This window comes from Podarcis filfolensis (genome assembly GCF_964270895.1).
Source record: "Podarcis filfolensis genome assembly, chromosome: 10".
In the NCBI taxonomy this organism is placed as follows: Eukaryota; Metazoa; Chordata; class Lepidosauria; order Squamata; family Lacertidae; genus Podarcis; species Podarcis filfolensis.
The window spans coordinates 58,090,353-58,103,355 of NC_139612.1; the positions used below are offsets into that span (position 1 = coordinate 58,090,353).

General features: G+C 39.7%; 1 protein-coding gene across 1 annotated transcript in view; it reads left to right on the top strand.

The window, feature by feature from the left end:
- CACNA1C (calcium voltage-gated channel subunit alpha1 C) overlaps window positions 1-13,003 on the top strand; it is a 480,830-nt gene that overhangs the window by 266,881 nt on the left and 200,946 nt on the right. Inside the window, exons 7-8 of the mRNA XM_083572199.1 lie at window positions 8,271-8,429; window positions 12,278-12,474. Coding sequence (XP_083428325.1) covers window positions 8,271-8,429; window positions 12,278-12,474 — 356 coding nt within the window. The remainder of the gene's footprint in view (window positions 1-8,270; window positions 8,430-12,277; window positions 12,475-13,003) is intronic.

Genomic DNA, 13,003 nt, shown 5'->3' on the forward strand with positions numbered 1-13,003 from the left:
GGTTAAAGAGGGAAGTCTGTGCTGGCAGAGAGATGCTGGGGTCACTCCGCTGGTGGAGGCTGGCAGTGCTGAGTGCAAAGGGCAGATGGATTGTACCCTAACACATTAAGTAAATAAATACTGTATGGAGGCAGCGGCTGTTTGAAAAAGAAAGCTTGAGCTTTACGCTGTGGTATTATCTTTTGTTTTTGTAAGCAAAATTGCAGTGTCCACTTTTTTGCAGGATCAGTGACAAAAGTGCACAGTATCTTACAGGGTTGCACCTATACTAAATTGAATTCTGTCATCTTTTTGTGACTGCCTACTGTCTTTAGCATTTATATCCTGGCTGTTCGACATGTACATCCTTTTCAGCATTTACACCCTGATACAACACATAAAGAACAGAAAGGTGTCATCACAAAGGTAAAAGATGTGTCCCTATATCAAATAAATGACTGGTGGGTGATACTATTGCATTCACACACAAAAAACTTTCTGAATTTCTATCATAATATGTCAAGTAGCTACTTCTGAGGCACCTGCGGAGAATGAACCCACAGTGAAGTCCCTGTGGGACCAGGGGAGGGGGACAAACAGTTTTGGCTTTCCTTCTTTGTGTTTAGTCTATGGATAGAAGGGTCACAAAAAATGCTGATGCTTCCACAGAATAAATATTGTATGCATGTTATCAATGTAAATAAGTACTGTAGCCTATGAGCCCTGTGAAGGAAGTTAACACATTTTGCTTACTGAAACATTTATGGAGACCATTTCAGCCAGCAACAGGCAGTCACAGCTATTTTCATTCTTTCTTTTAAGGTGAATTGATATGCTTTTAAAATAATCGTTGAAAATTGTTTAAGATTCTAAATTATTAACAGTAGAAAAGAGTCGGCTATACCATTGTAAACAATGCTTCTTGAGGGCTTTGTTTTCTCAGTTTCTATTCACATGTCTATCTTGAATAATCTTGAACTTGGTAATACAACATTCATGTATAAAATATGATGGTTTATGGATTTTCAAGTCTGATTCTTAGTTATGTTATCTATACCAAGGGTGTTATTACTTGAAATGATCATTTTCGTTTTTCTGCTGATTGTTTTGCTCTCTCGACTTGTTCTTTCATGTAGTGTTGAATTCTTAAAAGTTTTAGGATGTAGCAGTTAGAAAAATTATTATCATTAATTCCAGAAGGTTAGTCAGTTGCAGCAAAAACAACAGTCTTTTGACACCTTAAAGACTAACATATTTGTTTTGGCATGATGTTTTGTGGAGTAGAGTCTATCAGATGCATGCAGTGTTATCCCCAATTCGTCATCTATGCATGGTTGGAGAGATAGAAATTCTAAACAGTTGGGTCAAGATGCAATGAAATGCAAGAGCAAAATACACGACAATTTAATTAAAGCTTAAATGTATGCAAAATTAGCACAGTGATCATTCATATTATCAATAATTGGTGAAGAAAGATCAATAGCTTTACCTATTAAGAATAGCTAGCCTCACATTTCAACTATGGTAAAATGGAGACTTGGATTGACACCTTTATTTTGCCTACACTTAACTACACTTATTAGTCAATTTCTTCCCCTCAGTGCACTTTTTCTCTGCCACAGATGTGATAGTTTTTATTCCCTCTTGCAAAAAAGTTTGGCATATTTGCTGCACTGGAGCCCCTTAACAGAGCAATCCAAACCCCCAATCTGACACATTGCAGGGATTCCAGATGAGAAAGAGGTGTCTCTCCCATCAACTCTGCCAACCTGTGCAAGGCTCTACCAGCAGGGGGTCCACTGCAGCAAAGCTTTTAACTGTACCCACCTAAGCTGGAGGCAGGCAGAAGTTAATGCTAGGGTATTTGGGGTATAGGAAGATAGGATCCACTGGATCCTAATCAAATCCAGCAACAGCAAGAAGTGGCAATAAGTCTAATCTGGTCCTCTCTGCTGCACCAGCCAGGTGCCATTGCAGCAAAAAAAATTGATCCCGCCCACCATCCTGATGTGGCATCTCAAGCAGTAGTCTCAGCAATGGGACAAGGTTCTAACCTAGTGAGGCTTGTTCTGGGCAGAGTCCAAGTATCCTAAATCATATAGTGCAGGCACCATTTTCAAATCCAAGTTTGCAGGATAAGGTCAAGTATATTTTAGTTTCTATGGAGGTAAGGCCAAACATAGCAGAAGGTAAGTCCAGGTAAGAAAAATCAGACAAACTGAGATCGAAGTCCAAGTGACAAGGGCAGTAGCACCTATAGCTCTACATAGCATCTAGGCTGTCAAGCATGTTTAAACGTTGCTTCAGCAATCAGTCTAGCCTGCAGCTTCTTTTAAGCAGCTGGCTCTATCCCCAGTGTGTGATGTCTCTACTCTTAAAGGGGACTAACCTGTTTTAGAAGCCATGGATTCTAGAAGTGCAGGGGTAGCCATGATTCTACTATGGCCTTTGAGATGGAGTCTGAAGAGGGCAGTGCTATCTTATTTAGTTTGCCACATTTTTGTATCAGTTTCCATTTAAAAAAAAAAGTCTTTACAAAAAATAATCAGAACTTTAGTGTGCATTTCTCCTAAGATACATGTTTCTGCAAGCAATTTTTGTATGTTATTTTCTCCAATATATGTGTTCTTATGCACCTTTTTATGTTGGTTAAATAACTACATTGTGAAATTCATAGAAGTACAGATTTTGAAGGATTACTGTATTTTAGTTTGTGCATTGCTTTGAGAAGTGCAAATTAAGAATGTAAGAAGAGTCCTTCAAGATCAGGCCAAGGCCCATCTAGTCCAACATTCTGTTCTCCCAGTGGTCAGTTGCTCTGGTTCATATTAAAGTGTTAACCAAAACTAATTTCTTCCTTGTCCCTTCTCCTCTTCAAATCTGGTTCTTGATCTTTGGGAAGCTATTCCAATTAACCCCCCAGAATCCCATAAATCACTTCATGATGTTTTGTCTGCAATCCCATCTTCAGTTAACAGTGAAAGCTTTTGACTTGTACAACCTCAGGTTTGTAAGCTCTGGGGACTGCAGTTGTGAGCTGCCTGGGTCTGCCTTGTGCTTGTGTAGTACACTTGAGTACGTTAATGGAGTGGTTAATAATGAACATATGTGTATGTCTGAAATGGCAAAGTGTTTTTCTGGATTCCTTAATATCCTCTCAAATGCTGTGAGAAGATCTGATCATAAATACTAAATCAATTAATCATGAAACTAAGCCCTTGGGATGCTTGATCTCTGTGTTATGGCTGCATCTAAGATTTATGAGTTCTCTAAAACACTTTGAAAATAAAAGACTTTCTTTGTTTATTTCAAGCATCTCATATTGACACAAAATGTCTCCCAAGTGTCGCCTACCTATGAAATATAACTCATATAGGATAGAAGAATCATTTGAAGTGTGAGATCAGGGATTTGTGTGAGATCAAGGATTCAGGGGCATCCCAGCAGGCAGTATGAAGCCTCTAGTTTGGCCAGGTTTAATATTCTAGGACCTTAGTCCTCTTCCCTGGTCCACCTAGTAGTGCTTTCTTCAACTAAAGCTCCAGCTCCAGTAGTCTCACTTCAAGGAAAACATACCCTCCAGCTCTAGATTCATGTTTGGCCACTCACATCTCTGGCACTGTCCTAACACAGTACCTCACTGGCTTTGCAAAGCCCTACATGCCCATCAGGTGTTTCCCAGGCTGTTATATTTACTCTTATTAGATTTGTTGCCCTGGTTTTGAGCGCCATTGCTGAAAAACTGTAGTCCAAAAAGAGTTTGAAAATAAAACTGCTAATATCATAATGCCATTATGTGAATCTATGGTGCTACCACACTTTCAATACCGTATACAGTTCAGGTTACCACACATCAAAAAGAATAATCTTTGTCTCCTGTGCTGAATAAAAAATGCCTCCTCCAGTCTTCTATTCACCCAGAAGGAACTCAGTGGATGGGGTGGAGCCAACCGCTATATTGGGAAAGTTTCAGAAAAAGGCAACAAAAATGGTCAAGGAGCAAGTTGCCTGTAAAGAAGAGTTTCATGATTTGGATACTTTTTAGCTTTAAAAGGTGAGGAGGAGGAGGAGACATGATATAGTTGTATAAGTTGGTGCATGGTGTCAACAAAGTGGACAGAAGCTTTTCTCCCTCCCCCATAATTCTAGAACTCCTGGAAGATTCAGGACAGACAAATGGAAGTACTTATTCACACAGTATATAGTTGAACTCTGGAATTCACTACCACAAGATGTAATAGTGCTAACTTGGATGGGTTCAAAAGAGGTTCACAAAAAACCATGGAGATCTATGACCACTAACTATGATAGCTGTCTTACCTCTAGTATCAGATGTGATATGCCTCTGAATACTAGTAGTTGAACACAAGTGGTGAAAGTGCTATTGTGGTGAAAGTCCTAGCTGTTAACTTCCATAGGCATCTGGTTGGCCACTGTGAGAAGAGAATTCTGGGCTAGATGAGTCAGATCCTGCAGGGCTCTTCTTTCATTCTTAAGGTTTTTGTATAGCTTCAGAAATGTGCAGGGGGCTGTTGACAGGCAGGCTAAAGTAGATGTATCAAAAAGGAGCAGAGTCAACAGAGAACCTATGTCTAATGGTATCTAGTCCTGATCTCTGTAAATAACAACAGTTGATGCATGTACTAGAGGTTAGCCAAAGAACTATATGTGAATTTGACCTTTTTAGCTAGTTTTCATACTTTCATGCAACCAGCTGCAGTGGCCTTTGAGAACCAATGTGGAGTAGTAGTTAAGTGTGCTGGACTAGGACCTGGGAGACCAAGGTTCACTCGACCATAAAGGCCACTTGTGACTTTGGACCACTTACTGTCTCAGCATAATCTACCTCAAAAGGTTGTTGTGAAGATAAAAATGAGAGAGGAGAAGTATGTATACCACCAATCTAGTCCAGCAATTAGTTGTGTATGGGAAGTCCACAAGCACAATAGGAGAGTGAAATCCCTCTCCCACTGTTATTCCTCAATGACTTGTATTCAGAAGCATGCTCCCTTGGCCATCCAGCATGACTTGTGGCTTTGATAGACTTATCCTCCATGAATTTGTAAAATCCTCTTTGAAGGCTATTAAATCTCTGGGCACCACTGGAGGTGCTATTTAAGTTAGACATGTATGTACTCAATCTGTTTAAATACAATGTGTGAAAATTGTGTTGAAAATAAAGAAACCAAGAAAGTGGATTGTTCTAAATGACTCACTTGGATTTTATGTGATGGTATGATAAAAAAAGTTGAAACACCTATTTTTGCTGTCATGGCATTATCAGTACTGATCTTAGTATTCATGTGTTGGCTTACACTTGTGAACACATCAGCCTTTACATGAGCTGTATGTCAAAACAGGCTCATTCTGTAGCTTATGCAGCATATCTCAGTTAATTTTTCACTTAACAGCAGATCATTTGACAATAATCAGTTTGAAATGCCATACGGCAATATATCGAGCATTAAAACTGTTCATAATGCACCACCTGTGTTCATAATACTTATGGTGTCATGTTCTAGATTCACAAGTGTATAGTCTAAAGATAAGCAAGATGGCAAGGGAACAAGAAGGAAAAATAAAGAACAGGTGAAAGTTGCCTCATCCCTTCTCCCCTCCAGTCCCTGCAGAACAAGGCATGGGCTCCACATCCAGAGCAGTCAAGGACAGGTTCTGGATCATCCATTTTGCCTATTGTGCCACCAACTCTGTCTCCATGGTTGTCTCTCAGGAACCAGGATCAGATGTAGGTCAGCAATTAAAAATATGGTGTCAGTGAAGTAAACTCTTTATTCAAAACAGTGCAGGCCTAGTGATCCCAGCAATTCTTTCCAATAGGTCTTGCCCCCAATGAGACAGTTGCAAGGATGAAAGGTGCCACTTTTCCACTACTCTCTAAGGTTTCTCCTCTCCGGGGTCTTTCCCAAGCAGTTGCAAACTGCGTCTGTGCACAACCAACATCTGCTCTGCTCTTTTCATTTCTCTGCATGCTAGGAGACCAGGAGGGCAGGGAGCTGGTCGCAACAGGAAAGTGAGACTCCCTAGATTCTTTAGCAGCTTGTTTCAATTCTGCTTCTTAGCCAAAGTCCAGTTAAGCCTCAGAGACTGTACTGCTCTCTGCCACAGCCTCTTCCTGCTCACTAAACCCTATTACATCTTCTGCTTCTGACATCTCCTCCTTCCAGTTTGCTTCTTCTCCCTCTGACCACTCATTGTTGCCCCACCACCACTCCCTTGGCTCTGTGTCTTCTTCTCCTGGGGCTTTCCTTTGGGGTTCTCCAGCTGGTGCCTCCCGCCACTCCCTCTGCATCCAGCTAGTCTATGACATTGTTAGAAACCATGTCTAGCACTGCCTTTCAAAGGAAGGGAGGTTTCTCACCTGCCCCACCTGCTTCAAAAGAGGCAGTAATGCCACCTCCATCACTCAGCTCACAGAGGTGCTAACACAGGTGTGAACAAACAGTAAAGGCTCAGCCTTCCTGGCATAGTGCAATGTTGCTTGCCCAGTCTCACCATCCTAAGTTAATTGGTTACTCTATTTTCTATACACACCTCTGTCCAGGCAATAGAGAGCCTTGGGACTCATCTACACAGGTCAATTTATAATGTTATAAATGCATTATAAAAATGTGACACCAGATGGTGCTGTAGAGCAGCAATCTGAAGTAAATGAAAATTTCCATTGGGAGCTGTATTTTTTAAATAGTTTTTTTCCATAGCGTTTTTTATATCTGTGTAGATCCAGCCTTGGAGGGCTGCATTCAGTCCCTGAGCTTGAGGTTCTCCACCCCTGCTGAAACGTCTTAGTGGCACGTTGCCAGTCTACACTAAACAAGCTTGTACAGTTGTGTTTTATCACCAAAAATATTTGCCACAAATAAGTCTAAAAACACAGGATAATTAAACATTGGAATGCAATGGCATAACAGAGACATATTATAGATGCTTCATAAAATATTAGAGAACAAAGGATGGCAATTTAAATAAATGGAATTTTAATATACTAAAGTTACAATATTAATATATTAAAAATACATTGTTTTTCTTGTTCCCTGTAAATCATATAAAGTTTTATACAACTGACAGTTGTCCAAATTATTGGTGCTCATATCATTGTAAAAGTTATCTTTCCAAGTTAATTTATTAGTAATTCAGGGGTTAAATACAGGTCCAATATATCTGCAGAGTCTTCAGAAAAGCTAAGAGAGCTTGTAATTGTTGGCCATTTCTGAAGCTATTAGGGTGCTTAAATTGATGCCCTCTTAGCTTTCCTTACACTAATGACTTACTAATATGGTAATGTTTATTACAATAGCATTTCCATCTGTGAATCTTTAAAGCCTTTGCAAACATGAGTGCATTTACTACAGCACAACAAAATCTGTAGAGTTATTCCCCAAAGAGCACTTCTGAGCTGGTTTTCCAGAACCAGAAAAAACAGCATCTGCGTTGCACTCCAGAAAAGACTGTGTTTCAGGTGAAGTGGTCCCTTTGTAGTGTCCTAATCCAGTTATGCTAAAATTTACTATCATTAACAATCTGTCAGACCTGGCTTTGTGAAGGTGGGGACAGTCAGATTAGGGTGTATCCAGCAGTGTGTATCCAACTAGAATGAATTTTAATTGCTCAAAGCAATAAGCAAGCCTGACCCTTGTTTTTATATATTGTTGTTGTTGTTGTTTAGTCGTGTCCGACTCTTCATGACCCCATGGACCAGAGCACGCCAGGCACTCCTGTCTTCCACTGGCTCCCACAGTTTGGTCAAACTCATGCTCATAGCTTCGAGAACACTGTCCAACCATATTAGCTCGTTTATTCTGGCCTCTTGCTTCAAGCAGTCTTCCATGGATGGGTGTGGTTGATCTTCCTATTACTTTGGACCTGTAGTTCTTACCTTTGTTCAGAGCTGAATGGTAAAATACAAGTTGAAGTATTGCTTAATATCCTTCCAATAGCACCTCCTACAAGACTTGTCATCCTGTTGCCGTGAAATAATACTTTATATAGTAACGCAAGTGCACAAATCCTTACACTCAGGGGTTTTAATTTTGAGATTAGGTTCCACTGTTAAAGCTAGGTAAGCATAATGATGACGTCAAGGAAGCACCATTTTATAACCGCTGATGTAATATGTTAGTCATTTTCTTGATCAGATAGCAAATGTGAAAGAAATAGCAAAATAATTTGTATATTTGTATATTTATTAAATGAAGCATTTTCCTGCATCCCCTTGTCTTCAGTAGATTATTCAGCATTCACTTCTTGCTACAGTGTTGTCTTTCTCATTGCAGGCCTCCAGGTGGTTTTAAATTCCATTATCAAGGCCATGGTCCCTTTGCTGCACATTGCCCTGCTGGTGCTGTTTGTCATAATTATCTATGCTATCATTGGATTGGAGCTCTTCATGGGGAAGATGCACAAGACTTGTTATGTAACAGAGAGCTTATCAGGTAAGAAATATGCTATGTAATCCCACATTGTGTAACACCTTTTATTATCAGTGGAAAGTGGCTATGTGGAATGTGATTGGATTTAACAGTACTTAATATCAGCTTAGTGAATGTGAAAGCTCCAGTGATGATCAAATAACACCTGTTCTGCTTGCCTTGCCTGCCCTGCACTAAGAGCCAAAAGCTCAAAGGATAAGAAAGAAGCTAAGAAAGCTCTATCATGCAATCTCTGTAGATAGTTTTAAATAGAGCAGTGCTATAAACAACATCTCCAACATATTCTTCTAATTCAGGAGCAAATCACCATAAGACTGGAAGGGGCGAATGAGAAGCCATTTGTGCATTTTCTCGGTGCAGTCCCCTGTCAAACAGCATAACGTAATGAAGGGCATATACAAGGCTCTTCTTGCTTCTTCTGTAGCCTATTAAAGACTGAAAGAGCCATGGGTTCATATAATTAAAGTATGACATTGTTCCATAAGTTGCTCTCATTTCCAGACAAACCAATGTATCTCATGGATTTGTTTGCAAACCACCTTGACAGCTTTTATAAAATCAAAAGGGAGAATAAAATTATCTTAAATAAAATATGTGCCACACTTGAAATGTGGTTGTCAGGAGGTGATTGTTGCTAAACATGTGGATCCTGCTTTACCATGTAGCTGAACCATAATGAAGAAACTTGACAAATACAGAAATGACCATTCAGATTGCAGATGTAAAGGAAGCATAACCACTTTTCTCATGGATGCAGCTCCTCCCATATAAATAATTTGCTATGTGAAAATGTCAACATTTAGGAGATGGAAACCTAAATGTGGACTGATCAGTGGCATAGAAAATTAAGGCTCTTGTGAGAAATGATTCAGATGATCCACATATCAAAGGAGGGAGCCACCAGGAATAAACAACTGCTCTGATCAAAAAATTATGGAGCACTGACTCTTAGTCACTGCTACTTAATTTCTTCCACATTCATCTTCCTTTCCTTTCCTTTCCTTTCCTTTCCTTTCCTTTCCTTTCCTTTCCTTTCCTTTCCTTGAGCAGCACATGTCCTTCTGAGATTAAGCATTAATCTTTGTTTTTTATTTGTTTACTAGCATGGGTTTCCATGGCCAAACAATTCCTATCTAGAAATGTTGTTAGTGGAGAAACCACCTGAAGCCAGTAAAAGGCACTCCAGGCTACTAAGGTTGCCTTGGCTCTAGTGGCAACACTGGATCTTGGACTATTCCCAAACTACAAACTTGTTCTCTCAAGCAGAGTGCCACACTGTCCAGAACAGGTTGAACACTAATTTTCTGAACCTGAGAACAATATACCCACAGTGCCTCTGTCTTCTCAGGATTCAGTCTCAGTTTGCTGGCCCTCATCCAGCCCATTACTGAGTCCAGGTACCCGTTCAATGACTATACAGCCTCACCTGACTCAGATGACATTGAGGAGTAGAATGTCAGCAGCGTACTGGTGGCACCTCATTCTGAATCCCAAAATGACCTCAGTCAGAAGCTCTATGTAGATGTTAGAAAGCAAATTTAATATTATGTCAAACTGAGTCACAGAGTGACTAATTACTGAGAACTTATGCTCGCAGGCAGCTCAACAACTGTAGTTTCACTTATCCTCCTCTGGGACCCAACAACAGGGATTCAAGGCCCAAATTTCCACCCTCCCTAAATTTTGTGAACCTATCTAGTAATTGCAGTTTGAACCTGATACAGTATCATTATTATTTTAATTCCCAAGCTAAAATCAAGCTGGTATAGTCAAATTCTGAGGTTTTGGCAGGCAGGCAGGCAGGCAGGCAGGTATGTGTGTGTGTGTAAATAATCCTTTTTGTTGCTCCTGAATGAAACTTCCGTTTAATCAAATCTGATGCCAGCAAAAGTAGCATCACCCTCCTCTCTGCCTCTCCCACACAGCACCCTATTTGGATCAATAATTTATTGTTTAGCCTATCCAATCATTGACTTAATGGTTTAACATTATGGTAGAGCTTTCAGCCTGCATGGAGAGGGGTATTTTCCAGAGCTGAACTGTTGCAGTAGAATTTAGTGTCCCAAGTTCATCACATGCCACAACAAAATGGTTTTGACTTTTGTCATTAGCTCATTGATCTGGATATGAGCTGGCAATGTTAAGAGCAACAACTGTCATATCCTATTATCAGTACAGTTCCCAAATATAAACTGTTGTAAATGTTAATAATGTGTAGTCTGACTCAGTGACTCTAGTTCTAGACAAAGCTTCTTGGTTTGTTTTACTTTCACATACTCTTTCCATTTACAAACTCAGAAAAACCATCCCTTGAGTCTTTTCAAGTAGTCATATAAGACAGAGATGGCAAAGCTTTTCAGGCTGAGGACCACACTGCCTGGTGCAACCCCTACAAGGGGCACATGGCAGTGATGAGTGTGGCCAAGAAAATGGGTGTGAACCCCCCTCAGTCTCCCACAGACATGCACTTCATGCCCGTCACAGCACACATACACACAGCAGGTCACAGTGCAACACAGCACACACAGAAAGAGATGCACAGTTCTTTTTAAAAAGAATATATACTTTGTTTACTTGCAAAGATATTTTAAAAAATTGGAATCCTGCCAACCAGCTGCATAGAGAGAAAGATGGAGATAGATTTTTTTATCTGCTACCACCAACATTTCACCTTGCTCACTAAGCAGCTGCTTGATCTTTTCTCTATCTTTCCCACCTGCCCCTGTCCTTGCCTTTCCTGATTCTGAGGGGAAAGGTAGCAACAGTGATTGTGGACTGTAAACTGTAGGGCAAATGAGAATAAATTCAGTGATGTTTCCAAATTGTTCAGGAATAAGTATAAAACTGCACAGCATGAGTGGCTATTTAAGTCTGGTCTAGAGATGTTTTATATGTGCACTTATAGAGAAGGCAATAGAAGAGTCATGTGAAAAGAAGAGTACAAATAAATTCTGGCATTGCACTTGTGAGTCACATAAGTCAGTAAAAAAAATTTCCATCCATGTTATGTGGATGCATAATACTTGATGATGTCAAAGTGCCTTTTAGGTTGTTTTGAGATCAACTCATAACCTGTATAACATATTTGGGATTGTAACAACAAGAACAAATCTCAGGAATTGCCTGTTGACTTTGGGAGGCTTCTCTCTTCCTCTTGTTTGTTTGTGCCATCAAAGAACTAATTCCTGGAACTGTTTGCCTTTCTGCTCTGTACATCTTATCTACCTGTGGTACACTATGTTTTGGATTACATATGGCCTGATCTATTGGAGAATAGAAGCATTTACAGCAGATGATCTTTTAGACCAAATCAGTTTTATGATTTTTGTTTTGTTTTCTGAATTAGGTTTTTTTATTATTTGTAACAAATCCAAGAACCATATGAAAGTAATGCAGATTATAACATTTTTTACAAGCACAATGGCTATAGATGTCAAGATAGGGGAACTATTCTATTTGTTTATATCCATCTTTCTAGAATTTTATAAAGTAAAGGGGAAGTTAAAATACTTCTTGAAAGGTTGCTCCTGAGGTTTGAGGTGCCTTCCATACTGGCATGGGGTATGGCATGAGGAGCTATAGCAGGAAGAGGGAACCTGCAGAAATCAGGACCTTTCCTCCAACTGCCACACACAAGTAGAAGCACATTCCAGGCACACATTGGTATCTTTGGATCAAAGGCAGTATGTAAACTGCCCCGATTTCTATGAAGCACAAGCACAGCATGAATATATAAAAAGTTAATTACAATTAATGTCTTCAGATACCTTGCCACCATTACAAGCAAATAACTCTTTGCCTCACCATTCAATTGCATGGATTTTAACAATTCTTTATCCCTGTTGTTTAAGATACACCAGCAGAAGAGGAACCCTCTCCTTGTGCACCTGTATTTGCGCATGGGCGGCAATGTCAGAATGGTACTGAATGCAGACCAGGATGGGAAGGACCTAAGCATGGCATTACCAACTTCGACAATTTTGCCTTTGCCATGTTAACTGTGTTTCAGTGCATCACCATGGAGGGCTGGACAGATGTGCTATACTGGGTATGTACGTGAAATCAATCTGTGACAATGTGGATACAGCACTCTTCTTATGTCATGCTTAAAACATGGGGCTGTCATTGCTATTTTGTTATACTGCTTGCTCTGTATGTCATGCAAATGGGATAACTACTGAACTGATACCTCAGATTGATGTAGTGCATTAAAGGGGCAGTATGACAGCCCTTCACTGTTTGTTCTTAGCTTTCAGTGTTATCTTTCAATTTACATTTATTTATCAAGATTTTCACTATGCTTTTACTGACCAGTGTTTTCTTGCATGAGAAATGTTTCATACTGCTCCAGATTAATAAAGCAGCACAATTTCTTGCTAACCAAATAATTACACTTCATTTAACCATCTTACTATCACTGGAAGCACCAGCCTCTAGATATCTATATAAATGAAGACTCTTGGGTCATACTTATAGGAATATCTAAATTGTTAAGCTATTTCCAACACACAAGAACTGAAATTTAGTGTGTAATAATCTATGTCACCCTGATTACTAAAAGAAAAAGAAATCTAGAA